Source organism: Epinephelus fuscoguttatus, linkage group LG7, assembly GCF_011397635.1.
Source record: "Epinephelus fuscoguttatus linkage group LG7, E.fuscoguttatus.final_Chr_v1".
In the NCBI taxonomy this organism is placed as follows: domain Eukaryota; kingdom Metazoa; phylum Chordata; class Actinopteri; order Perciformes; family Serranidae; genus Epinephelus; species Epinephelus fuscoguttatus.
In genome coordinates this window covers 30,333,194-30,361,166 of record NC_064758.1, presented here as the reverse complement: position 1 = coordinate 30,361,166, position 27,973 = coordinate 30,333,194, and the positions used below count along the sequence as shown (strand labels likewise).

General features: G+C 42.7%; 1 protein-coding gene across 3 annotated transcripts; it reads left to right on the top strand.

Moving 5' to 3' along the window:
- Window positions 1–22: 22 nt before the first annotated feature.
- ift122 (intraflagellar transport 122 homolog (Chlamydomonas)) lies at window positions 23–27,949 on the top strand. 3 transcript variants are annotated; one of them, XM_049581512.1, is made up of 29 exons: window positions 23–161; window positions 2,499–2,565; window positions 2,650–2,734; window positions 2,816–2,894; window positions 2,990–3,066; window positions 3,189–3,255; window positions 3,341–3,487; window positions 4,363–4,438; window positions 5,650–5,841; window positions 6,249–6,387; window positions 6,790–6,992; window positions 7,928–8,065; window positions 8,308–8,472; window positions 8,649–8,846; window positions 9,114–9,254; window positions 9,560–9,613; window positions 10,286–10,447; window positions 11,303–11,469; window positions 13,778–13,949; window positions 15,237–15,339; window positions 18,455–18,595; window positions 18,709–18,809; window positions 22,345–22,445; window positions 23,579–23,744; window positions 25,824–25,941; window positions 26,030–26,158; window positions 26,778–26,854; window positions 26,980–27,144; window positions 27,299–27,949. In XM_049581512.1, exons 1-29 carry the CDS (start codon window positions 118–120, stop codon window positions 27,383–27,385), a joined length of 3,561 nt encoding a protein of 1,186 aa, XP_049437469.1. In that variant the 5' UTR covers window positions 23–117; the 3' UTR covers window positions 27,386–27,949. The 3 variants fall into 3 exon arrangements, with proteins under 3 accessions (XP_049437469.1, XP_049437470.1, XP_049437471.1); XM_049581513.1 differs by having other exon boundaries at window positions 18,712–18,809; window positions 27,299–27,947; XM_049581514.1 differs by lacking the exons at window positions 23–161; window positions 2,499–2,565 and having other exon boundaries at window positions 2,674–2,734; window positions 3,189–3,229; window positions 27,299–27,948.
- Window positions 27,950–27,973: the final 24 nt, after the last annotated feature.

The window sequence follows — 27,973 nt, the reverse complement described above, 5'->3', positions numbered from 1 at the left end:
TCTGCGCAGTGAGGACGAATCACAAAAACGGAGCTTAGTATGAAAAACCGACCGAAGACGCGACAACAACCTGTTGATACAAAACCCATCAGACCTTTTTGCTACTAAAAGCTGGAAATGAGAGCCGTCCTCGCATGGAAAGAAACAATTAGGGACCAATGGTGAGTGTCTCGATGTTTGTGTTTACGCTGCCGACCTGGTTTCGATGCTGAGATGTAACGGTTGGTGGTTAGCAACGGCGGTTGCTATGTAAACTAGTGTTAGCCAGCTAGCTAGCATTAGCCCGCAGCAGCTCTGTCATCGTTCACAAGTGACAGAGATACTAGAGCTTGTATGTGATACGTGTATGTTGTTGTCATGCTAAATATTTGTTCCAACAACAGTGCAGCATGTCAGCTCTCTTGTGTTGGACAATATAACGTAAGGTTGAAGTCCCGTTAATGTTACGCTAGCTAGCTCTCGTTAACGGTTAACGTTAACGCCAGGTTAATTGGTTATCGTTGCATGCTAACGTGACATTTTCACTGAAGCTAACCATATCTATCATACAGGGTTCCTCTCTGACCTAAGAAAAAACATTTCTAAATAAACAGACGTAACTTAATTTGCTTTTATTAATTAACTATGAGCGCTGCAACTGTAACGTTAATATATTCGCGTTACGCACTAATTGTAGTGCGTGGGCGTCCGTAGCAATTACTGAAACTATAATTAATGAACATTTAACACGTGGTTTCATCTATAAAGTAGCCCACACCCCCCTCTGGATCAAGCATATGGCTGTAGTACTTAACAGCTACTAACAATTAAAATAATGCTCATTTAATAATTTTGCATTTCACCATCCATCTCTATTAATGTCCTCCTCTTTGGTTGTCAGGTGGTTAACTGAAAGCTACCAAAAGAAACCAACATGTGGACCATGTCATTGATATATATGTATGTTTTTTTTTTTTAAGCTTGACAGCAGCAAAACTGAGACCCTGCTCACTGGTTCCAAAATCATCCTGTCCAGAGCACCCAAGTCCCTCATGTCATCATTGATAACTTCCTGTACCTTTCTCTAACCACATCAAGAGCTTTGGTGTCATTCTTGATTGCAAGCTTTCATACCCACCAGCCACCACACATATAAAATATACCTGGACTGCTTTCTTCCACCTCCACAACATTTCCAGCCTCTGCCCATCGCTGTCCCAGTCCAGCACTGAGGTCTTGGTCCAAGCATTTGTCACGTCTCGTATTGACTACTGTAACACAGTTCTCTCTGGTCTCCCCACTAATATTATTAACAGGCTTCAAATCATTAAAACTATGTCACCCGGATCAATCCCCACACCAAATCATCCAATCTCATCACTCCCATTCTCATCCAACTACACTGGCTCCCTGTTCAGTACCGGATTGATTACAGAAACCATCTGCTTACCATCAAAGCCCTCCACAACATAACCCCCACCTATTTCACAGACCTTCTCCAGGAGTACACCTCCTCCTGCTCCCCGCGCTCTTCCTCTGCTGGTCTCCTGACCACTCCCAGCTCTTGAACTCCCTAGCTCCACACATTCAACAGTCGGACTGCATAACATCCTTCAAATGCCATCTCAAAACCCACCTGTTCAAACTGGCTTATGCACTTTAACACTGACCCCCCCCCCCCAAATTTATGTATCTTGAACCTTGAAACTCCTTTTCGGTATTAGCTTGTTGAAAAAAATGCCCCCGTGTTTCCCAGAGCTCAACATCTTAAAATTCTTTGTTTTGTGCAATCAACAGTCCATAATCCATAGATATTTTTGAATTGATCCAAGTTACAAAAGCAGCACACTCCTTTCATTTGGCTGGAACTCATGGATGTTTGGCATGTTTCTTTAATATATGGCTTACTTACCCCAGCCTGGGGGTCCTGATCCCCACTATGGGTTGCTGAAGCTTCTCTGGGGTTGCAAGGCCTTCTTGATTTTAGGGGGTGTACAAAAGCTAAAAGAGGTCTGTATCTCAGCTTTTAAATTTATTTATTTGAAGAAAACTCAATGAAATTGTTATTTTTAAAGTTCAGATTTTTATTCAAGAAAAAAAAGGGCACGGTGAAAACCTGAACAAAAGCAATACTCACAGAGCCTGTACTCTCTGATAAACATCCTCGTCCTGCAGTGAAAAGAACCAAAGAGCTAACAGAATCATGGCCGAGCATCATCTCTGATGCCATAGTTACAGGAAATAATCTGCTCATGATTAATCCAAATTGCTGCCTACAAATTGCTAGTTAATTGTACAGTTCTTCACTGTTATGCATTGAGTACAAAATAAAATATTCATAAAGTATCCCTTAGATAGGGGTCATCAGTTTATTCAAGGACAGAGAAGGGGTCCCTTAAGGAAAAAGGTTGGGCACCACTGACTTCAACGAGGAGTGGATCATTCAAAGTGTTCTTGATTGACTAATCAATTAATCAAAAAACATCTCAGAAAAACAAATCTATTTTTCCCCGTTGCAGTGTTTATGACCTTGCCTTCAAGCCAGATGGCAGCCAGCTCATCATTGCCGCAGGTCTTCGTGTCCTGGTAAGGCATTCCTGATTTCTTTAACCAAGATACAAATCTGAAGAATACAAGCATTATTATTACATTTACTTTTTATTGTTGCAGGTTTATGACGTAGCAGAGGGAGCTATTATCCAGCCTTTAAAAGGACACAAAGACATAGTGTATTGCGTGGCCTACGCTAAAGATGGTACTCAACTGGCTTTTCATTTGTACATTTACCTTTATCAGTCTTTATTGTTATCTTACTCACTACAGCATTCTTCTGCAGGTAAAAGATTTGCCTCGGGGTCAGCGGATAAAAGCATCATCATCTGGACGTCTAAATTGGAGGGTATTTTAAAATATACGTAAGTGTCACTTTTACTCATCGCTGTATTAAAACGCATCTTCTGCAGAGTGACTACCTCCAACTCATTTTTTTTCTGCATGTGTGTACCTGTAGTCATAATGACTCCATCCAGTGTGTTGCCTACAACCCTGTCACTCACCAGCTTGCCTCCTGCTCCTCTGGCGACTTTGGTGAGTGCACCATGAAACTGAGTCGATACTGGACTCTAAAATCTTGCACATAATACAGTATGAAGCTATAAATAATTTTAAAAAGAGAAGCACTGGACATCTGAGCACCTTATTCATTCTAGGTCTTTGGTCCCCGGAGCAAAAATCTGTCAACAAGCATAAAGTGAGTAGCAAGATAACATGCTGCGGGTAAGTGAGCTCTGTTAGAAATGTCTGCAACATCTGTACATGTTAATGTGACACGTTTACGTTAAAGGCTTTAATTCGATTGAAGGTGGACAAACGATGGCCAGTACCTTGCCCTTGGCATGATGAATGGAGTGGTGAGCATTCGGAACAAGAACGGAGAGGAGAAGGTCAAGATAGAGCGTCCAGGAGGCTCCTCTTCATCAATCTTGTCCATAGCCTGGAACCCCTCTAAGTATGTCTAACTTAATTATTGCACCACAAGATTGTAGAGAAGATACCATGCAGCAATTCATTAAATTCAGTGCCTCACACTGCTACACACACTCGTGCTCTCTCCATACATGTGGCTGCAATTTTCTATGATGATGTGCATTGCATTTGAAATGAATAGCTTGTGGTGCCAGCAGGTGGCAGTGGTCAACCAGGGAGTGCTGTTTCTCTAAGGGAGGGGATTATAAAACCTTGGAGCAGCAGTCCATGTTCTTTGAAGCCCCCTACAGCCTAAGCCAGGAGCACAGCTGTAGCCGTGACAGAGAGCTACTGAACAGGTTAACAGAGAGAGAGAGAGAGAGAGAGGAGGGCACATGGGGAGATGCAGATTTGCAGTAGGAAGGTTAAAGAGGGCAGCGATGAGAGATAATGACAAGACGCACCATATATGTTATTACTGGGCTGGTTTATGGAATATGATTGGTCATCACAGAGGGGTCAGAGCCTGAGGTCAGAGCCAGGGAATAGTGTCTATTTAGCTGCTAGAGATTTGGTGTCTTGCTCATGGATGCTGCGGCAGGGTGAATTCTGCTCAGCACACAGGCTTATATGGAAAGATACATATAGTAGTATACTGACTGTATATGATAATAATAAGAATAAATACAATACTCTGTCCTGACATATACTTAAATATAATTGTTTAGGATATAAACAGTGAAGCTAAGAGCCTTTCACTGATAGGGGATAGGGCTTGACCTTACATCCTGTAGTTGAAGGGCGGCCTCTTTGCTTTTATTAACACTGTCATCCTTACCTAAACAACCAAAGCCCCGTCAGTACAGTATGTTGACAGGAGTACTTACGCCTAAAGTAGTTGTTATTGTATTTTCACAGGGATGAACACAATGACATCCTGGCTGTGGCAGACTGGGGTCAGAAGCTGTCCTTCTATCAGCTCAGTGGAAAGCAGGTGAATATCACAGGTTTATGTTGTAAAAATCCTGAATCCTAAAAAGAGTGGTGCTGCAACGAGTCATAAAACCGGAAATGAGCGAGCATTTTAGTGCTCCCGGTCCCCCCATCTTGAAGTCAATGGGTTTTTTAATGTTTTCCTTTTTTTTTGTTTGATGCCTAAAATCAAGCCCGTGTTTAACACAAGCTTAACAGATTTTCATTTTTTTGTTTTCTACAGCATAAAATACATTAGTAAATACCCCACTCGTGAATTTTGAAGCTCTTGCGTGTCTTAAAAAAGGCAGTTGCACAAAAGTGGCTGAATGAGATTACAGTGTCATCACACCAAACGCAACTTTATGGCCTCATTGTGGTGGCGACGTTAGTCATGCAAGCGTAGCGTAGTGTGTTTATAGCCTAATGTTTGCCATAAATAATAAAGGGGTGTGAATTTGTAAAGATTATCTTGTTTGACTAAATAAAGGCAGTCTCATCACCTTGCATTGGAAATACCAGAGGACTAATACCACTTTGAAACACTATCGGCTCACTGTAGGTGCTATCTTATTGTTATAGCAATAAGAAACAAGAATACTTGCTTTGAATATCGGTCCAAAATACATGGTATTGCAGAGTTTAGGACCCGCGTTTCCTGTTGTAATCAGTCTGTCAGGCTCTATTGAAACCATAACAGTACATTGGAAGTGATCCTGCTATGCTTTAATGGCCCCCTCACTGTCCCTCCTTCCTCCTAAATTCCCTGTGGGCACTACCGTAATTATAGACAAATATGCGCTGTTCATTACTCTGCCGTGATGCCTTAGGCTCATATATTGTCGTCGGCCTATTTATCTATTTAAGTGAACATTCTGTTTTGATTACAACACCAGGAATTGTTTGCAATGAAAGAAAATAACTATGGATTGTCAGCCAGCTTTTTTTTTTCCCAGAATGAGTAGAAACAGATGCGCAGAGCTGTGGGACTGATATGATGTTGTGCAAATGGACTTTGAACATTAATACAATGGAGGTTGTTTAAACCAGAGGAACTTTTTTTTGTCTGTCTTTTCATCAAACAGTCAAAGGGATGGTTGAATGTACTTTTGACTTTGATGTGTGTCTGCCCAGACAGTGGGAGGTGTTGGCCCCAGACCCTTGGGCGATACATATGAGAAATACAACTTTTATTCTCAGTTTAATGTCCCCTTCTCTCTTTGTCTCTCTCAGATTGGAAAAGACAGGACTCTGACTTATGACCCCTGTTGCGTCAGCTACTTCTCCAAGGGCGAGTACATAGTCATGGGGGGCTCTGATAAACAGGCCTCTCTATACACTAAAGATGGTGTGCGGCTAGGCACCATCGGAGAGCAGAACGCCTGGGTGTGGACATGCCGGGTTAAGCCAGACTCCAACTTTGTGGTAGGTCCACAGCTTGTGAAGCAGTAAGTCTGGAGAAGTTATCCCTAACCTTAAATAAAAGTGTGTGTGCCAGAGTGAGAGAAGAGGTAGGAAAATCTAATGCAAAATGCTGATAAAGCTCAGACCTGACATTCAGAGTGCCAGTCTGCATCTTAGACGTTTCCTTGATCTGATTTAGCTACACAGATACACAATTCATTTTATTTAGCAGTAACACCTTAGCAACTTTTTCCTTTTCGCTATATTTAACTGGAAGTGATGGGGCATACAAGAGAGAATTGGTTGCTGGCAGATTCTCTCAGTTCTGCCGTGTAGATGCTTTAACAACAGGAACATTTTCCCACTCTCACAGTCTTTTCTTAGAGGTGTTAATAGGATGTACTGCTACATTGTTATCTCGTATCTAGGTGTTGGGCTGCCAGGATGGGACCATCGCCTGCTACCAACTTATCTTCAGTACAGTTCACGGCCTCTACAAGGATCGCTATGCTTATAGAGACAGCATGACTGATGTCATCGTCCAGCACCTCATCACTGAACAAAAAGGTGCACTTTTGCTTTAGCAACAGGATATTGAGTTCACAACAGAGGAGATACTGTGGTGCCAAATAATAATGTATGTGTTGTGAAGCATCACAGATCAGTGCCATGACCGAGAGTATAGAGGCAGTGTTGTCTGAACTAAACTGTTAACATCACCAATAACTTTAATAGGAATATATTGTGTTTTTCAAATCAGCCATATCTATCCTATCATGCCTATCCAATTACTATTTTGTAAGGGTAAGCAGTTCCCTTTCAGTCGATTCTCTTGGTACAACACTGGGCTATCATTGTAACAGTCAGCCCTGAAAAAAAAAATTAACAGGATGCACTGGCTAAGATAATTAAACTTCCCTCACCCTCCTAATACGTCCACTCTTCCTTCATTTCCCTGCTTTCCCCAAGTGAGGATAAAGTGCCGTGAGCTGGTGAAGAAGATCGCCATCTATAGAAACCGCCTCGCTATCCAGCTGCCCGAGAAGATCCTCATCTATGAGCTCTACTCGGACGACTCCTCAGACATGCACTACCGGACCAAGGAGAAAATTTGCAGGAAGTTTGAATGCAACTTGCTGGTGGTCTGCTCCCAGCACATCATCCTGTGTCAGGTCAGAGGAGATGGAGTTACATAGTCATTGTAAAAACAAAGCACACAAATTTGCTTACTTAAAATGTCATGCTTGTTTCTTTTAGAGTCTGTTTTTTTGTTGCAGGTCTCTCCTCACATAATGAGACAATCAGTTTTCCTTCAGTCATGCTCTTCAGCCTAAATTCTGCTGACCTGCAGTGACACTCTAGTTCTTTGTAAATTACTCTAATGCACACTTGACAGATTGTGCAAGAGGCCATAGAGACATTTGAGCACTATAAACATGATGAAAGCAGAGTGAATCAGTGTTTAGCCCAAAAAGCCCAAAGAAAAATGATAATATCATGCAATTGCCAGTTTTCCAGATGTTTCTGCCTAGTTTGCGAAAGGCCCCAGCTGTGCATGTGCTCTGCAGGCTCCGTCTCTCCCCTTCCTCAGCCCTCTTCAAACTGTATAAAGCGAGACAGTTGAATGAAGGGGAAGGCCCACAGTCTGCTGAACCAGTGGGTGTCTCTCGGGGTTCCTCTCTGCTTCTTGTCTCTATGTGTTTGACAGAGGCTGGTAGGGAGGAGGAGCAGCCATAACACAGAGGTTATTTCCTTTTAAATCTGTCTGTGTGTGACAGAGGTGCTTCAGATCTCTCTCTAACAGGCATGCCTGTGTTTCATGCCTCAAACAGCTTTTAGACGGTATAAATGGGCCGTGCTCATACGGGCTGTGTACGTCTGTGTCAAATCAAATCATTGTTTATCTTCGTAGCGTTGCTTTGTGATGTTGAGCCACACTTTGCAATGCTGAACAATGTGCTAAGATTTGTTAGACATTTACAGCATGTTTAAACAAGTGAAATAGACTGGAAATAAAAACAGAATAATGTGCTCATACAGAACCAGTTTTCATTTCATGTAATAAATGTGATTGTGGTCTCACCTTTCCTGCTCTGCTCTTGTGCAGGAGAAGAGGCTCCAGTGCCTGTCCTTCACTAGCGTCAGGGAAAAAGAATGGGTGATGGAGTCTCTAATTCGCTACATCAAAGTGATCGGTGGTCCGCCAGGCAGAGAGGGACTACTCGTAGGGTTAAAGAATGGAGCTGTGAGTATTTTGAGAAAACACATTCCCACATTAAGTAACCTTAGAAATGGTGCTGTTGCTCACCAGTAGACGGGACTTTGAACATAAAAGAAACTGCTTTCTTCTTCAATATTTCTTTGTATGTGGATGGCACTGCAAGTCACAACCTTTATTCCTCGTAGTGTTTACAATCTTTACAACTAGCATTAGCTCTGACGCTCTGTTCTGATTTTGCTCAGCCTGTCATTGTTTTTGTGATGTAGATCCTGAAGATATTTGTCGACAACCCATTTCCCATCACGCTGCTGAAGCTGTCGACCTCAGTGCGCTGCCTGGACATGAGTGCCTCCCGTAAAAAACTGGCTGTGGTGGATGAACACAACGCTCTCCTAGTCTATGACATCAACAGCAAAGAGCTACTTTTTAAGGTCAGCACGCAGTGGAGAGGGTTAAGACTATGCATGCATGTACAATTTTTTGCTTTAGGCACAGGTACATACACTACTCATACACTCCTGCCTGGTCTGTGTTCCACACTCACCTCTAGACCTTATTTCCCCGCAACCCTCCCTTACCTGCCTCCTCTCTGTTGCTCTCCCTGTAGGAGCCTAATGCTAACAGCGTGGCCTGGAACACCCAGTGTGAGGACATGCTGTGCTTCTCTGGCAACGGCTACCTTAATATCAAGGCGAGCGACTTTCCTGTACACCAGCAGAAGATGCAGGGCTTTGTGGTCGGCTACAACGGCTCTAAGATCTTCTGTCTCCACGTCTATTCCATGTCTGCTGTGGAGGTGCCTCAGGTGTGTAGTCTGTTGTCAGCCAATCCTTGTTTAGAGGCGGTGACGGTGTTATATGTGATCATAATTCAGAAATGAAAGCTCATCATTGTCGATGGTTGGTGCATATTAAATATTGTATTTGTTACCTACATGGATTGCTTTTCTATCAGTTATTTAGACAGATATATGGTGAAGATATGATTTTGTTGGTGGTTCTCTTATCTTGCTAATGTTTTCACAATTTAAAGTGTGTGATGCTTTTTGACATGGTATTGTTGCTCTGCTCAGTCAGCGCCCATGTACCAGTACCTGGAAAGGAAGATGTTCAAGGAGGCCTACCAGATCGCCTGTTTAGGTGTGACAGACAGTGACTGGAGGGATTTAGCCACAGAAGCCCTGGAGGGACTCGACTTTGACACTGCCAAGAAGGCCAGTCAGACACACACACACATCGTTCCGATCAAGATCAGTGTCCTCAAGCCTTTCCTTTCACTACTTTCATCTTCACAGAATATTAAATACATAGCAGCAGCAGCAGCAACTCCTCCAAATGTGGCGACAGTACTTAGCTTTTACTTCAAGCTTCATGACATCTGCAAACACTCACCACCACAGCCAAATATTAACACAAGCCATGTTCACATTAAATCTGTGTAAGGCAGCTGGTACTGCAAGAGAAAACACAAAATACGCATCTGATTGACCCTCCTCCTAATGATCACTTCTCTTTCCAGGCCTTCATTAGAATCAGAGACCTGCGCTACCTGGAGCTCATCAGTAGCATCGAGGTAATACCTTCTCTTGAGAAAGAGGGGGGAAAAAAATCCTTCAGTGTTGTGTCAAGCTGCGCTCACATTTGTTGTTTGCCGACCAGAGCTGACATCATTTAAGTAAGACAAGGCTTGTGGGGATACTGGGTCAACACAATTATTATGGTCATCATACATTTAATTGCAAGGCTCTGCCCTGAGCGACACTTAAAAAGCTCATGAACAGGGGAGGAACCTGTATTCTGAATGACCTCCTCGGGTCCAATATACACACACACGCACACATGTGAAAGCAAATATATACACACAGCAAAGCACACACACATTCCTTGACAATATGCACGCGGAGCAGAAGACAGTCTTTTCCAACTTGGCTTGTGACAGGAGAGAGTTTCTGCTTTTCTCACTTTTAAAAGAGGAAATGTCGCTCTTTGAAATGCTTTTCTTTAATGATATAAAAGAAATGTTAATTGTATTCTATAAACGTTTTATTAGTTTTCTAATTTCATTAAAGCTGATGGTGTAAGAGTTTGGTGCGGGTTCAAAAGTCAGGCTGATTGAACAAAGCAAGCCAGTAGTTTTTAGTACCCTCTCATTGTGTCTGTGAACACACGTGCTGTGTGTGTGTGTACATGCATGTGAGTGTTTATCTCTGCACACATGCCAGTGTTTGTGTTGACTGATTTGCAGGAGAGGAAGAAGCGGGGTGAGAACGACAATGAGCTGTTCCTGGCGGACGTCTATGCCTACCAGGGGAAATTCCACGAGGCAGCCAAGCTTTACAAACGTACTGGCCAGGAATCCAGAGCCCTGAGCATGTACACTGACCTACGCATGTTCGAGTACGCCAAGGTGATTAAATCACAGATTGACAAAAACACACGTATGCATGCGCAACATACTTTTATATCAAGACGGACAGAACAACCTGGAAAGCTCTGCATGTTTTAGGGGTGTAGAACATATGTTTTTCCTCATCATGTGCACTAATGCCAAGTTGGGGCCCTGCACTGTGTTCAAACGGCCCCCCTTTACCGTCTGTCTTTCATCTCCTCATATATCACTGGAATCTCCACATATATCATCTGATCAGTACACACACACACACACACACACACACACACACAGTGCTTTTACAGACATATCCCTGTACAACACAAGGTTAACTTACACACATAGTTAGAGCTGGAAATGGAGCACAAATGGGGAGAAATAAGGCGAGCGTCTGCTTTTACATGAATACTTTGATGAGGAGGTCAGTTGGAGTTGAGACAAATTCATGCTTTATTATGTTTACATGTGGTGGGACACTTTGATCATCAGCGTTACATTCACATTGCTGGAGCAGATGACACAGCTATGACTCGTTGGTGTATATTTGTGCGTGCGTATGTATCAGATTGTATGTGCGTTTGATGTGGCTGCTGTATATTTATGCGGCTGTGTGGCCATCTGGTCCTACAGGCTGTTTGTTTTAGGTAGGATGGACACCGGAGGGCTAGCCGCCTGCTGTTTGTGTGACTCTCTTCCCCCTGTCTCGGCCTTGACTCACATGGTTATGGCTGTCTGAACCGGGCTGCTCTTGCTCTGCTCCCAGATTAACTACATACATTCCTCGCTTATCACAAGTGTTAATAGGGATTTCCCAGTTATCCACTGGTGTGTTAGTAAGTTTGTATCTGTGAAAATACTGTGTCTTTCTTGCAGGATTTTGTTGGAGCGACAGACCCCAAGAGCTCGCGGATCCTGATGACCAAGCAGGCAGACTGGGCTAAGAGCAGCAAAGAGCCCCGGGCAGCAGCAGAGATGTACCTGTCAGCAGGAGAACATCTCAAAGCCATAGACATTATAGGAGAACACGGCTGGGAGGACATGTAGGTGTCAGTCACTGTATAAAAAAGAAAAGATCAGTCTTTCACCATAGATACACTTTTTTCCTGTTTAAACTTTTCTAAATCAGCTTTAAAGATTTGTGTGCATGGTTTTCCCAAATCTGTATGTCATCCATAATATTCAGGCCCATTTTGAACTCCATTGAAACTATGTAAACGATCGGCACTCTCGGCACACTCAGCACACTCAGCACTCTATATATCATGTTACAATGTCAAATGCCCATATTATATGTGGACAAAGTTTCAAATGATGAGGTAATTATATAGAATTAATCCCTGTGAGCATAACCTTAGGTTTCAAGCTGTTCTGAATACTCTGTTTCCAACGTTTAATTCTATTTTCGAGACAAGCTGACGTCAGCTGGTGCTGGATTTCTTTATATGGGCGTCTGCTCCAGGCACGTCACTTCAAGTGTTTACATTAGGAGGAGGAGACAAAATACAAAGGACCACATTTAAATCCTGATGTAGATTCAAACTCTGAACCCCAGGGCTGAATCTGATACAAATACACACTTAACCAACTTAGTCAAGATACTTCAAACATCGCAGACTCCTGATTTGATGTGTTGAAGTTTGAAGTTCCTCTCAACTCAAAAATATGTGTTGCTTATTGCTACTTGACTTAGATGTTTGAGCCTCTCTGTCGGATGCTAGATTTGCACATCATGTAGGCTAAAAGACTGTTTTCACATTGATCGACAGAAGGTGGAAATTTTCTCTGTGCTCAACTTAAATCTGAAGTTTTGCTGTGACATCACAAGTTTGGAAGCCAATCACGGTATGCAAAAAGTGTGATGTGAAAACTTTAAGCCTCTGGAGCACACACACCAAGAATGGAATTTTCAGTGAGGACACCTTGTGTACAGTAGTCTGCACTCTTTTCTGTATTTTTCAAATGGAAACTCCCACTCAGCTGTTAGCAAAAAGCACTAATGCCTTCTTCTCCCTCACCCCCGACACACGAAAGTATTAGCTTGGAAGATTTGTCTGCTAAACCAACAACTACATGTGTTCTGCAAAGTGAAATAGCTGTGTTTTGTCAAAGGTGTCTGGTGGCTGTGGACGGGGGCAGCAGGGAAAGGTACTTTAACCTCCTAAGAAAAGGACCACCTAAAGAAATCAATGTCAGTCCACTGTACACTATATTTAGGATATTATTACCAGCTAATCTTTATGTCAGACAACCCTTTTAGAAAAGGAACTGAAGCCATTATACCGCCCTCTTCAAAGCCACCAAACACTATTGACAGAAACCATAATTTTACCTCACAGCACACAGGAGTTGCTGCCTTGATTGTTTATTTTGTTCGTGTAATTGTATGAATTTAAGAAGCGATCTAACGTAAGGCTCCCACGGCAGTACGTGGGTCTATATGTAGCAAAGTCATAATGCAGAAACCTACAAAAAAGTTGTAAGAAGGGCTTGGGAAAAAAGCATTTTGGGGATGTCCACTAGATCATCTGGTAGAGCAGGCACCCCATGTACAAAGGCTGTGTCCTTGCCACAGTGACCGTGGGTTTAATTCCAACCCGTGGCCCTCTCTCGGTCCCGCTTTCAGTTTATAGCTGTCCCATCAAATGAAGGCAGAAAGGCCCCAGAAATATATTTTTTAAAAAAATAGCATTCTGATGCTTAAACACACATACTTTCACCAAAATTTAACAAATAAATTTAACATAATTTAAATCATTTTAATTAGGTTACATTATTTTCTAGAAAAAAACATCAGACATGAATTGTGTGAAACCATGTCTGGAGGGGATCTTTAACTTGAAATCTGTGTTGTGTAGTAGTAGAAGAAGGCAGTAATAGTTACCATCCAGAGCACGTGTCTTTCCCTCTCAGAGGATCAGTGTTAAAGGTATATTTGATATGCTGAGTGAAAGCAATGATAGCTAAGAAAGTGCGTAGGGAATTATTACCTCTCTGTTAGCTCTCACTCATCCATGTGTAGTGGGAATGTGGGGTGTGAGTGCGTGTTGTTGAAAACCAGGCAACCTGATAAGCCAGTGGTCTGGTGGTCGTATCAGAACTCCCCATTGACTCCATCTGACCTATTGTCTTCATGCTGTAAGTCTCCTGCGGTGCTACCAGCGGGTCAGCACTAAAAACACTGCGGCCGAACAGAGTCGGCGCTCTTTAACCTGACTCTGATTCAGCCAGTGACCCTTGCTGGTTTATATTCCTTTTGGGGTCATGAACATAATTTGATACAACCATGTAAGGGTTTATCTGCACTCGCCCTCTCTGTGTGTGCTCATTCCCCTCTCCTCTCTCATCCAGGCTGATCGACATAGCTCGGAAGTTGGACAAGGCTGAACGCGAACCGCTGGCAAAGTGTGCGTTCTACTTCAAGAGGCTGAAGCACCATGGCTATGCCTCAGAGACCTATTCCAAGATGGGAGACCTGCAGGCTCTAGTGCAGCTGCATGTGGAAACGCAGCACTGGGAAGAGGTCTGACACACTTGCGCACACGGGAGGCACACCTGCTCTGCTCATCATGGCTTATATATAGAGTGTCCTGAGACAATCACATAAATATAATGTGAACCACATAGGACTGCGCTAAATAAACTGCTGTGGTACTCAGAAACCCATATCATAAACCACTTAATGTTCACGGCCAGAGAAGTATATTGTATTTATTAAAGTAACCACAGCCGAATGCAAACAGTAAAGACAATGCATCTGCCTAATTTCCTACACTGACAAACTTAAACCGCACACACACACACACACACACTCCAGAGCTAATCATCCAGCTTTGGATTTCTCTGAATCCATGCCCACATGATGATTAGTGAGTGAGAAGCACAAAACACTCTACCGCACTGACAGAGTATCAGCTTAAAGCTCTATTCTGCTTCCAATCATATTCCTCCATCAGGGCGGATCATGCTGCTCAGACAAGAAGAAAATATAGCATTTCTTTAATCCATCTGGAGTCTTTAATCGAGTTAAAGGCATTACTGAGATGCACATTGGCGATTTGCATGCTGAAACAGAGGAGCCAAAAACAGAACATCAAATCACGATCACATGGTTGTGCTGTAGTGTCTGACGGCTTCCTGAATATTTATTTGATCTTCAGAGAGAGAAAAGAAAAATCAGAGGGAGGGAGAAGGATGTTGAGAGAACTGTTAGGCTTTATGTGCTTCACTGAGGGAGGTGGACACGAAGACGGGAAAGAGCACAGGCCATATGGATGCTATTCACTGCTCCCACTCTTCTCTACAACAAAGTATTTCTTTAAGTGACTTTAGGCTCACAGGCCTGAGACACACACACACAGTCTCTGTCTCTCTCTCACTGTATGGCATGAATGGTGTGTGTTTCTTGGCTCAAGCTTTTGCCACAGGACATTGAGATTAATCAGTCACTGTGACAGGCAAATATGTGTCCACAGAGCACTTCAGCGGCTCTTCCTACCCTGTCATTCAAACAGCGTAAGAGCTGCAGTTGTAGTTCTAATTGAGTGTGAAATAGCTCATACTCTTTCCTTTGTTCTCAGCTCATTAATAATGCTGTGTTGTGATGTTTTGAGTGGAAGTAACGTGTTTCTCTGAATAATGTGTGGTAACTCGTTTGTCCCTAATCAACCGCAGTTCAGCCGTAATTACTAAGGGCAGACTGTTGCTGTTCTCTATATATTACAATCTGTGAGACTTACAAATTCCCTTGTCAACGTGTCACGTATACTGCGTGACACCTCCCCTTTGCTCTCACCTGTCCATTTCTCAGGCCTTCTCACTGGTGGAGGAGCACCCCCGCTTTAAGAATGATGTCTTTGTGCCTTATGCCCAGTGGCTGGCTGAGAATGACCGCTTTGAGGAGGCGCAAAAAGGTGAGTTTGACTCACCAGCAGGGCTTCACTTTCACTTTTATCCAGCCTATGTAGGATGCTTCAGTGTATAAATTCACATTCTCCTTAAAGTAAGTTTCCAAGGTTATATCAGTTAACATTTAAGTCTGCAGCCACAGCTAGTGTTTACATATGGAAGTGATAAAGCCCAGCCGGCTCTCTGGACGCAGACGTTTTTCACTACTTCCTTCAGATTCTCTGTATTCACTGTAAAACATGATCCTCTTTGCTGGAGCGGAGCAGAACAGAACTGAGCTGCCTGTTAACTGAATGACATGCATGCATGCCTCTAATCACCAGTACTACAAGCGGCTCTGATGATGATTACCAACTGTAACCATAGTTATAATCAGCTCATAGATTTATAATTATGATCTCAGCAGGCATATTTCCTCCTCTACATAATCTTCCTCTGCCTGTCTCGACATGGAGCTCATGACTGAACAGGCTTGATTGTATTGGAGCTTGCTTATGGTCATGCATTTTGCTGATTGTGTGTATTTTAGTCAGGCGCTGACACAGTATTGTGTTACTTGTGATTGTAATTGAGTCTAAGGGACTGGCCCTGTCTTCTGTCCACTGCACTGGTACCTCCCAATAACAACTTAGAAGTAGTCAACACTTGGCTGAATTGATTTGGTACATATTTTGGGGACCTCAAGTGCAGCTCAGTTGTTCCCAAAATGAGGTTCTGGACCTCCAGGATTCCATCAAGAGATTTAATTGGGTCTGCAGGATTTTTTTTATCATCACCTGAAGGCCATTTGAGTGTTTTCTCATTACCGATGCATTTTTGCCAGCTTGTTTTATGTTTCTATGAGGAGGAAGGAGTGGGTGCTACTTCCTAACATTAACCATCAGCAGCTGAATGTGGTTTTTATCCGGTTAGGTAGACTGATAAATATTTGCCACTAATATGTCCTGACCCCCACTGTGGATGCAGGCGCAGGGTCATTGGTTTGGTCGACTCCCCAAAGCTGCTTCTAATTACCCTCCGAGTAGAACACCAAGAATAGCGCTTGTGTTTATTAGGGCTTTAAAGTCGAGTGGTGTTTGATATGTGGGAGCAAAAAAGACCTGTGTTAGGTATTACATGTGAAACATTTGTAAGTTAGTATAAATTGCTTTGGCATGTAGTTAGAGTGTGTGTGTCTGTGTGTGTGTTGGTACACAGGTTAGGTGTTTTTATTTTTTGGTACAGTGAAATTCTGTGGTATGAGAATCCATTTGTAGCGAAAATCAGCTAATCTTTAGTGATTCATCACGTTGCAGTTATTTTTGGCAGATATTGATATTACAATATGAGTCACACTTTTAGTGGGAATTGTAATTCTTGCATTTCATTCTCACTGACAACGATATAAAAAGGAGGATGATGGGATTTATGCTGGGGTCTGTAGCAAACAAACATGTTCCCTTATGTGCAGAATATGATTTTATTTTTTTTATTGCTTTCTGTAACACTATGCTTCATTTATAATGGTATGTTGTGACACATATTAATACATTAATAGAGCATGCATCAGACATATTAGCTGTGTCTCAATTCAAGGGCTGCAGCCTTCGAAAACTGCATTTGAAGACCAGTTGTGTCACATAGGCGCGACCAAGGCTGTCCCATATCGAAGGCTCCTTCAAATGCGCCGAGAAGTGAAGCCTTCTTTCCCAGAATTTGGAGGATGCGACTGATGAATAATTCGTGGCTCAGCCTATTGCAAGATGCGCCAGTGACGATTTTATATTCATTTGGCGGCAGTAACTCAGAAACTTGTGTTGGGAATCGAAGGGTCAGCGGTTCAAGTCCTGGCCCAGACCAAATATAGAGCGTGGACTGATAGCTGGAGAGGTGCCAGTTCTCTGCCAAGGTGCCCTTGAGCAAAGCACTGAACTCCCCAGCTAGGGGCGCCTGTCCATGGGCAGCCCTCTCACCCTGACATCTCTCCATTTAATGCATGTATAGGTCCTGTTTGTGCATGTGTGTGTGTTTCAGGCCTGTGTGTTAATGACAATGGAGTGAAAAAATTGAATTTGGGGATTAATAAAGTATATTAAAAAAAATTTACTTAAGTTAACTGTTGTTAACATTACTATTAGCTAAAAGCACACAGCTTAAACAATCTTAATTTAATAAGTTAACCTGACAGCTGTCCTCCATCAGCCTGAAATATATCAAACAATGGTGTCTCCAGTGGTTAATCATCTCCTCAAGTATTAAATAAAAAAATATAAAGAACAATACAATACAAAGGATGTGGCCAACGTTGACGTGAAGGCCGCGTCCTTCAAAGGCCGCAGCCTTGAATTGAGACACAGCTGATGTTTTTGTATTTTCACTTACACTTTCATAAACGCACGTCTGCTTTTCTACTTTTTATCATTGCTGTGGTCTGATAGAGATTCAAGCCATAGCCAGTGCACGAAAGCTGTGTTGTTCTTAACAAAACGGCAACCTCAGAGGCTTAAAAATAAAGTTCCTTAAATAGCCACTTTAGGCTGACTTGAAAAGTGAGTCAATCCCTATAGACGCCCATGTTATTATGCACAACTTAACAGCAGCAGTTTACATGTTTTCAGCCAGGTACACAAAATGGTTTGGTCTCTGTAGCTATATTTCCGGTTCATGGCAGCTGTTTAAATTTTGGTATGGTTTGGTTGGTTCATTTTTGGTTTACATTTAGTAACTTCTGGATCCAAAAGTCTAAGATGGCCAAACTCAAGGCTTCACAGCAGTCCACAAACCAATGGGCGACACCACAGGGTCCATTATTTTTATATAGTGTATGTTCTTAACCGTGTCTGGCAACAGTTTTAAAAGGAAATAGCCACCAACAGGACATCACTGAACAGCTAACAAAAGCACTTCCTACTCAAACTTAAACTGATTGATAGGAAGAAAAAGAGTTGTCATCATACTTTTCAAGTGTTTGATTGTGAAATAATATCTAGAAAGTGCAGCGCAAAAACACCACAACAGGACACTTTGTCCTAAAAATAATCCAATAAAGATGGATGGCGAGGATTGGCACTCCAGCATTGCCTTAAGGGCACATCATAACAATCCATCAATCACTGCTTCTTTCTTTCTTCCACTCTGTAGCATTTCACAAGGCAGGGCGACAGAACGAAGCAGTCAAAGTCCTCGAGCAGCTTACCCAAAATGCAGTGGTGGAGAACAGATTCAACGATGCAGGGTACTATTATTGGATGCTCTCTATGCAGTGTCTGGACATCGCTAGAGGTGAGACCCATCCTCACTGCAATGGAACAAAGCATTTGTTTTTCCTGTAAAGCTGAACTCATTTAACATTTCCTACTAATCCTTTTGGTACATGTGTGTGTGTTTGTGTGAAGCAGAAAGTGAAGACCAGAGAGATGAAATGCTGAAGAAGTTTGAACGTTTCCAGCATCTCGCTGAGCTTTACCACGTCTATCACTCCATTCAGCGCTACACGGTGAGAACGCGATACATTGTCAACTGTAATCTTTCATAGCCAGATCAGAGAAGAAGTGGGAGGAGGCCTGAAAAATCAGGAGGCAGCCATTTGATTGGCTGTCAGATTGAAAGCCTTGGAAACACTACCTGCTATGTGGTTAGGTTTCTGTTTGGGTATAAACACATTCGTGTTCCTGATATAGGTTTTTTTTTTTATTTTTTTACTTGAAATATACTGACAGCCCACTGCGTTTCTGCCCTCTTTCTAATCAACGTTTGTGCTCAAATTTCTCGAGACCGCTGTGGGTTTGACAAGGAGGAGGTCTGGCTCTGCAAGATTATGTCAATCCAAAAAAAAAAGAGACTCTGGGTAAAGGACAAATTAAAATGTGCACAGAGGTGGTTAGGAAAAGTGAACAAAAGAGAGCTGAGGTTGTTAAGTTCAGGTGGAGACCACTGAAGGGGAATTTAATCACCTTCAACGACTCAGGAAGCCCCATTATAAAATGTTTTTGCAAATGTTTTTTGACTGAGAAAATGTCCGATGAACATTCTGCACATAACTGCTCACAGTGATAGACATGCCCTCTAATGCGACAGTCAAAATGGTTCACTTCCTGAATCCTCTCTGATCACTGTCACCATAGTAACCAGCTGCTTGATTGATCATGATGACTACTTCATCAGTGGTCTTCTCTAAGCCCCCAGCCCCTAACCCACTTACAAACAAGCATTCTGTGGTTATGAGCACTAAATGGGTGACCTGGCCTGTGTCAGTGTCCGCAGTTTGTTGTTTCAGCTTTCTGCTCGGCTTTGGTCACACCCCTGCAATAGAGAGGCATCGCCGTGATCCAGACCAGAGCAGGAAACCTCGATATCTCACCTTAACTCTCCCAGGCAGGCACTATAGATTTGAACTATCCACATTTGGGATAAAGTGCTGTTAGTGATTGCTTTGGCAAATTCTTTTTTCCTTTTCACCCCAACAATGTGAGAAGGGCACAGTGAGGTGGGATGAGGCACTATTGTGTAGGGTTTTAGACCAGGCTAAAGGAAGAAACAATTAAGCAGAGGAGTAGGAGAGATGGAGCTTTTAAAAAAGTAAACCCAAGGTCTCTAAAGGTTAAGGCTAGTTGGATTTAAGACTTTTGTAATGCCACTCAGAATGACATTTAAAGGGCCAGCGTGTAGGATTTAGGGGCCTCTACAGGCAGAAATGGTGTATAATATTCCTGGCTATATTTTCATTGGTTTATAATCACCTGAAACTAAGAATCATTGTGCTTTCATTACCTTAGAATGACAGTTTATATCTAAATAGTGAGCTGGTCCTCCTCCACAGAGTTCATCATTTCTTCTACGGCAGCCCAAAAAGGACAAATTATACACTGGCTCTAGAAAGTGGACCTTTAAGACCAATTTTACAATAAAGAAAGTTCAGTCATTCATTCATTTTCCGTAACTGCTTATCCTGTTGGTGGTCGCGGAGCCTATCCCAGCTGACATTGGGTGAGAGGTGAGGCATAGGCGTCCCTACCAATATTCAGCCCCTTCTGTATTGTCCCTACCAATATAAACACTGGCTGTTGGTGTCCGCCCAATATGGCGCACAAAGGGTTAACAGTCGTTGGTGTCTACCATACGTCCCGCCTCTAACCTTGTATTGCTCATCAATTGGCTCTACCGTTATTTTGGTGACGTGTGATTGGTCCTCCCCAGCGCCGCTCTCGCCACTGACTTTGTGGGTGTGCGTCACAACAATCAAAATCTATGACTGTTGCGTCTCAAATTGTCCCACTGCTCACATGTCTTGTATCAATATATTTTTTGTCAGATGACAAGTAGTAGAGAGACTGGAGGAGATGGAGGAGGAGAGGCAGGAAGAGAGACTGAAGGAAATGAAAGAGAGACAGGAGGAGATAGAGGAGAGACAGGAGTCTCACAGGTGAAATTGAATTGTGAAGGATGTTGATAGTAAGATTCAGCATTGTGACTAGGGGTAAGTAAAAATACTGATTCATGCATAAAGTGAAGTGAATTTAAAAAATCCAGTAAATTCAAAACTTGAATTTAATGAATTAGATTTTTGATCAGTGCCTAGCTAAAGCTTATTAGGTCTATATATAAACGACTCAGTAAGACTGACAGCTGATTTGCCCAAATATTTCCGCCATCAACAAGTGCGGAGGCTAGGGAGACATCATGGCTCATTTTAAGGAGCCTTTGCATGTATGTCAAATTTTGCCTGAAAAAAGGACTGCCTCCTTCCTTCGTCTCTGACCAAAGCGACCATGACAATATGCTATCAAGTGGGTAGCACTGGGCCTGAAAAGATTCTATTAAAACTTGATAATCACAGATATTATAGTTTACCCTGGGAAGCACATACAAACAGATGTGGTGAAGTTATCAGTGTATATTCATGTAACTGATAACATTAGAGAATACATTAACCAAGACATTATTGTATTTAGTGTAGATATCTAAATATGCATTATAAAGCAGTGATCAGTTTCACATGACGTGAAATTGCATTAAAAAAATCATCAACATACAGGTCGCCGCCATGGAGCACTTTTATGTCCTTACCAATGTGAAAATCAAACCTACGCCCTTGGGGGTACACCCTGGACAGGTCCCCAGACTATCACAGGGCTGACACATAGAGACAGACAACCCTTCACACCTATGGGCAATTTAGAGTCACAGTTAACCTGCATATCTTTGGACTGTGGGAGGAAGCCGGAGTACCCTGAGAAAACCCACGCTGACACAGGGAAAAGGCAGTAGTAAGGCGACAGTGCTAACTACTTCACCATCATGCCACCCAATAACCAAAGTGAAGGGGGAAAAAATACATGAACCAGTGTTGATTAGTTGGGGTTAATTGATTAGTAAGCGGCAATTTTAGCAACATAATTATACATGGTGGAGACAAAGGTAGAAGAGAACTGCAAAATACCTGGCATGTAGGCGAGTTTTCTTGGCAATTACGTGTTTCTCACTCTGCATGCTGGATTCCACTACCTTAATTCCCAAACTTTTTGCATGAAATAACACGGAGTCTTATGCATTGCCTTGTACTGGTTTATGCCATGCCTTGAAATCTTGGGTTAAATTGGCAATTTTTGCTGGATTGGCATTTCCCCATGTTGTCCAGGGTATAGTGACAGCTCGCTGGCTTGCAGTGGATCCTCTGCTCTGAGCATCCTGTCTGAAAATAAAGTATAAGCTTTGTTGTTCCTGCTATTTTGATCTGTTTGACATTAATGCAAGAGGCTTCTGTTAAATTATTTTTAAAAATATATGTTGCCAATTATTTTGAGATTTTACTATACAATGTCAGAAAAAAGATTCATACAATCATATTTCCTGTGTCTTAGCATTTTGATTTACATTTTGACTGTTGAAAGATTGATTTAAGACATTTTAAAACCTATAGCCTTGTTTTAGAATGAATTTAATGCCTTGTGTGACTTTTTCCAATCCACAGGAACACTGAAACCAAGCAGCTTTTGTTTTTCAGTCTTTTCTTTTGAACTGTTCCTTTACAGGATGAGCCCTTCAGTTCCCACATGCCAGATACGCTCTTCAACATCTGCAGGTTCCTCCTGAACAACCTCACCAAGGACATACCGAAGGGCATTTCGAAAGTGTATCCTTCCATTTGAGAAAGCAGTCCCAACAGAACGGAAGATATTAAGCAAATATTTTTAGAAACAGGTATTGTGGGGTCCTTCCTCCCTGGTACAGATACGCCAATCTAAAATCAAGACTGGCAGAGACTGTGGTGATAAAATGGTGGAAAGAAGATAGAGGGAGAGAGAAAGCGGAAGAGTTGGCGCCACTGCGGAAACCATGCTGCTGCTGAGAGAAAGAAAAGGGGTGATGATGGGGAGGAGGAGAAGATGCCAGCAAGAGGCACATTCTCCGTTACCTAAACAAATGCTTTGATTAGTGAACTTTGTGCATCCATACATAAACACACTAAACAATGTGTTTTAATTTGAAAAAACACACACACAAAGCCACCCACAGCCACACAGACGAATTCATGTAGTCACACACAGTGGAGGCAGAGTGTGAGGAAGGAAAGCCCAGCCTTTGAGGAGGAAATCAGGCTGAGCAGCTGGGATCCTCTGCAGCCAAACTGAGGTGTTCCAGAAACTTTGAACTTAGATTTATAGACTTAGCCGGGATGCGTCGGACTGGGTTTGAACAATTAAACACAATGTCAGAGAAAAGCTGCACTAAACAAGTTGCACAATTGGAGGACGTGCATTTATCAACAGTCCCAGCCATGGAACAGAATCTGGGTGTGTGGGTGGAGCTGGAGAGTAGTTGAGTGGAGAGGAAAGGAGAGGAGTGGTGTTAAATTTTAGGTGATGGAGGAGTGCCAGCATAGAGCTGTTGCAGCTGCAACTCATTGACCTGTCATTGCCACTCTCAGAGCTGCTCTCTTAACAATCTGTCTCTATATAAATACAAATAAGCCACAATTTCCTCAACTCGAATACAAAAACAGGCGGGCATGCTTGTATAAGCACACACATAACACCACAAACAACTTAAACAAGGTATTACTTCCAAGGCACTCAGCCAATGTTGCTGGGTCAGCATGGCTCTTGTTTTACTCATAAAGTAGTAGCAGTCATGTCTATTTATAAACACACAAAAGCGTAAATGTTTCCACATAAAAAATAACTCACTTTGAATTAGATATCTAGAAATCAACATCTCTTTTCCTGCTGCTCCTCTTGCATAGGTTTTCCTTAACCTTATTATCAGTAGCACTTTGTATGCGCTGGCAAAGCAGAGTCGAAACCTGGGTGCATATAAGCTTGCCAGGTATTGCTACGAGAAGCTGCAGGAGCTGTACACTCCCTCTCGCTTCCAGGACTCCATCGAGCTGGACAGCCTCACCATTCGCTCCAAACCGTGTCATGACAGTGAGGTGTGTTCAACAGTTTGATGTAACTGCTGGGTAGACTGGTATACCGAATTTTACCAGGTGTCAGGCTGGAGCTCTCTGTCCACACTGAATTCTTCACATTTTAAGTGGATATCCAATCAGTGTTGGCTTTAAATGCAGTCAGTTGACAGAGAAGCTGAGTTCTGAGTTTTCCCTCTTGCATGTGCCGACCGTGCATGTAGCCTGTTGCAGTTGCTCCTGTAACGGATCACAATTCCCCCTCGGGGATCAATAATGTATCTCTGATTCTAGTTCTGGTGATTTCAGTGGCTGCTTTGCACTGTATTTCTTCAGGTGGGTCAAATAAATATCCTGCTTGAAGCTCCCGGTTGGCAAATACACTGTAAAAAATATCCTCGTTGATAATATTTTGCAAATGATGCCATTTTGGTGAACACGCAGCTAGTTTGCAATGTGTGATAAGAAGGAAGATTTGTTTTTAGATGCATCTAGAGCACGTCCCCCGGATACCCAGAGGTGGAGACTAGAAATTAAAGCCGAAATAGCTTGTAGTTCTTCCAAGCACCCCTGACGTTACCGGTTCATGGAAGAACAGCAGGTTTTGAAGGAGACACAGAGAACACTGTAAAAAAACCATGTTGTTTAGTGTCACACTATACCCCAAATTTGGATAGATGAAGTTAATGATGAAAAATGACAAAGTTATCCTTAAAACATGCACTTCTGTTGCATCATGTAAACAAACAATGTAAATGTCAGCTGTGTGATCGAGATCAGAGCGGATATGTAACCACTTAAGAGATAGGTCAATAGCCTGTCTGCTAGCGAATAAACATGGCTTCAGGTAAAAGTTCAGCTCACAGCGGCAGCACTGCCTCACTTGCTATTATTTAGAAACACTTTCAGTATAATACCTTTGGAACCAAAGTAACCTTTCACACATGGTACCTAGACCCTAGGTCCACTCAGCTTTTCCACCTCAAACAGTACCCTTAAATGTGGACAGGGTTGTTGTCACTCTCTGCTGCGTCCAGCACTCACTGTACAGTATTTCCTCCTTCATCAGTCTTCACCTTGTTTATCGTCCACAGAACGAGGCAGCACGCCGACATTTTCAGAACAAAATAAAACAGGCTGCAGTGAGAGTCTCTCTCAATGGGATATTTAAAAATAGCAGGTTTGTGCATTTAGTCCTTCTCAGGCAAGCTCAGGGGTTTAGTGTTGCCAGAGCACACAGGAACGACGCTCCACAACGCTTTTTTTTTTTTCTCAGAGTAAGGATTAGAATATATGCAGTTCACATAACCTGGTCGAAATTAATATATATAAATGCTTGAAGTTCCACTCATTAATAAAAGTGTATGTCATATAAAAACTCAAGTCGTTACAGTGAAATTTAAGGTGTGTTGATTGATTCAGGTCATCAGCTCATGCACTGACTAACATCAAAAGTTAGCGTTCCACCTTAAAAGTCGCCAGAAGTTGGCCCAGTGATATATGTACTGTATATATTTTTTTTTCTCTGACTCCAGCTGCTGTAAGAGGCAGAAAAACATCAGGACCAATCAACAGACTGCAGTGTCCACCTTTTTAGTACCGGATCTGTGTGCTAGGTACCCCAACAGAGGGGGGACCAATAATGGGGATGGTATGGAACGGTTCCATTGGTACCATCCACAACTTTTCACAGTGAAGATGGAAATAAAGCGTACCAAACTGATCTGTACCGTACTGCTTGGTGGAAACGGGGCTCAAGTTTTCAAGTAAACAAACATAACGTGTGCTTGTCATATAGCTTATTACAAATGCGATACAAGTCGGATTTAGCGCCATTATTCTGTCGGCACACGTTGCTGCTTTAGACTGCTAATTTGCCAGTATGTGTTTTAGCCCAATTATAAGTGCTGTTTCAGCCTATTTGCATAAAATCAAACCAGTTTAAGTTCAATCACTGGACCTGACCAGCAAAACCAGTAATCGGCCCAACTCTACTGGTATACTTGTTCTGAAATATCCGTCAGATTCAGTGATTATTGGAGTGGTTACCCCCATCCTGTGCTCTTGAGTGTGTCAGGTTAAACTTCCATGTGTTTCCTGCAGGAACTGATTGAGGGCATGTTGTGCTTCCGCTGCTCCACCAGCAATCCCCTGCTGAACAACCAGGGGAGCGTGTGCATCAATTGCAGGCAGCCTTTCATCTACTCAGCCTCATCATATGGTCAGTGACACACAAACACATTGTGTGCAGTGTTTGTCAGCGAGGATTCCATTTGTGTTTGTAACAAAGCTCGTCTCCTTGTGTACAGAGATCTTGCCTCTGGTGCAGTTCTACCTGGAGGAGGGCATCAGTGATGAAGAGGCTGTGTCTCTGATTGACTTAGAAGTCCCTCACATGGATCAGAGGGATGCACGCTGGCAGGACATGGACAACGGTGGTATCCTTTGATCATTTACCCGATGTAACTGCACATAAATATACACACAGAGTAACAGACAATTCCCATGCTTTGTATGAATTATGAACTCCTCACTTGGCTGGTCCCGAGAGGCTGCATCCTCTGCCCTTACACGCTGCACATCTCTTGGAAATGAAGCACGTGACTCCCCTCCGCCTTGTGACAGTTCTAAGAAGCTGTTTAGTCTGCGTTGGCCTCGATTCTGTGCTGGTGGGTAAGCTGTCAGAGCTAAGTCATCTTAGCTCTTGAGCTAATAGGGTTAGCGAGGCTCTCCTGTCTCATCTTAATGACACTAACCCTCCAAGAGCCGTAGCCACAGCCCTAGTGCAGGGATTAACCTGCATTAACCGGCAGACACTCAAGGGCACTGAGGTCTGCTCTGTTCTTCCAGAGCCACGATGTGACTGACAGGCACGACTGATCGGCATTTTGAACACACTCACTTTTAGAATAGTCTCTGAGGGATCATTTTATAAGAGTTTTTCCTTTCTTGAAAATAGATCACTATAGAAAACACACATGAAATAAAATGTGATGTTGAAATGTGTGAAATGTGTGCACTGCTTGGAACTGTTTGTCCTTAATCACCACCATTCAGAGCTGCAGGCTTTGAGGATGGATGATGGCTTGGACGATGCAGAGGAAGACCCATTTACAGCCAAAATGAGCTTTGAGGTAAGAAAGGACAGAGAGGAGATGAGACGATTAATATTCCACCAACTGGGCAAACCAGCTGGAAGAGGGTAAAAGGACGGGCTCCATAATAGAATGTGGACATGTTCGTGTGTGTGTCCAAGCAGCAGGGGGGCTCCACCTTTGTCCCCGTCAAGGTGAGTCGCTCGGTGCTGCGCTCCATGAGCAGGAGGGACGTCCTGATCAAACGCTGGCCCAGGCCGCTCAAATGGGAATACTTCCGCTCCCTGCTGCCTGATGTGAGCATCACCATGTGCCCCACCTGCTTCAAGGTACAGCATTTATAAGACACACAGCTTGTATATCCTGCGGTGAAGCACAGGCGAAGTCTATCTGTCTTTCTTTCTTTCACTCTTATCCTGTCATATTGCTTGTCTTCTATATAACTTTTCTTTTTTCTGTTCCTGTCTCTGTGTTTCCTCGTAGATGTTTCACAGTGAGGATTATGAGCTCCTGGTGCTTCAGCACAACTGCTGTCCATACTGTCGCAGACCCATCGATGAACCAAACTGATCTACTTAAATCTAAAGCAGCTATTTAAAACATTTTTTGTACTCTGAAGCTGATCTTTTGTGGGGTTTTTTTTGACATTTTGTAATTATTTTGCATTGTAATATAGTCGTCACTGTAACGTACATAGACCTGTTTATTGTTAAGTTGATGTGAATGTGTCGCATGCCATTCCTCAAGTCCCCCCTCTCAAGAGCAGCCGTTTGCCCTCCAGGAATGACCGACTGAAGTAACACCTGTAGTGTTTGTGTGTCGGTCATTATAGTATGTAAGAAAAGTGCACCATCAGCCAATCAACCCATTTGGATTATTAGGATCAGATTACCTTGATCTGTCACTGATTATGCCACCACTTTAAAGGGAACATGGATGTACAGTGTAAAACAATGTTGCTATAAAAACAAATTTATTTAAAAAACACTATTTTATTTGTTTCGTAGACCAGACGGCAACAAGTGCAGTCCACAGGCTGATATACTGAAGCTGTACTGTATGTTCTATAACAGTCATCTGTTATGTAGTCATGGGAATGTTTTTTTTATATTGTTACAAAGGGAGGAAACCCTTTTAATAAAATATTTTGGTACTTTT

Coding starts and splice junctions, on each gene's coding strand:
- ift122 (XM_049581512.1), top strand. CDS start 118: ATGAGAGCCGTCCTCGCATGGAAAGAAACAATTAGGGACCAATG. Junction 2,895..2,989: donor GAGGGTATTTTAAAATATAC/GTAAGTGTCACT, acceptor GTGTACCTGTAG/TCATAATGACTCCATCCAGT. Junction 5,842..6,248: donor AGCCAGACTCCAACTTTGTG/GTAGGTCCACAG, acceptor TCTCGTATCTAG/GTGTTGGGCTGCCAGGATGG.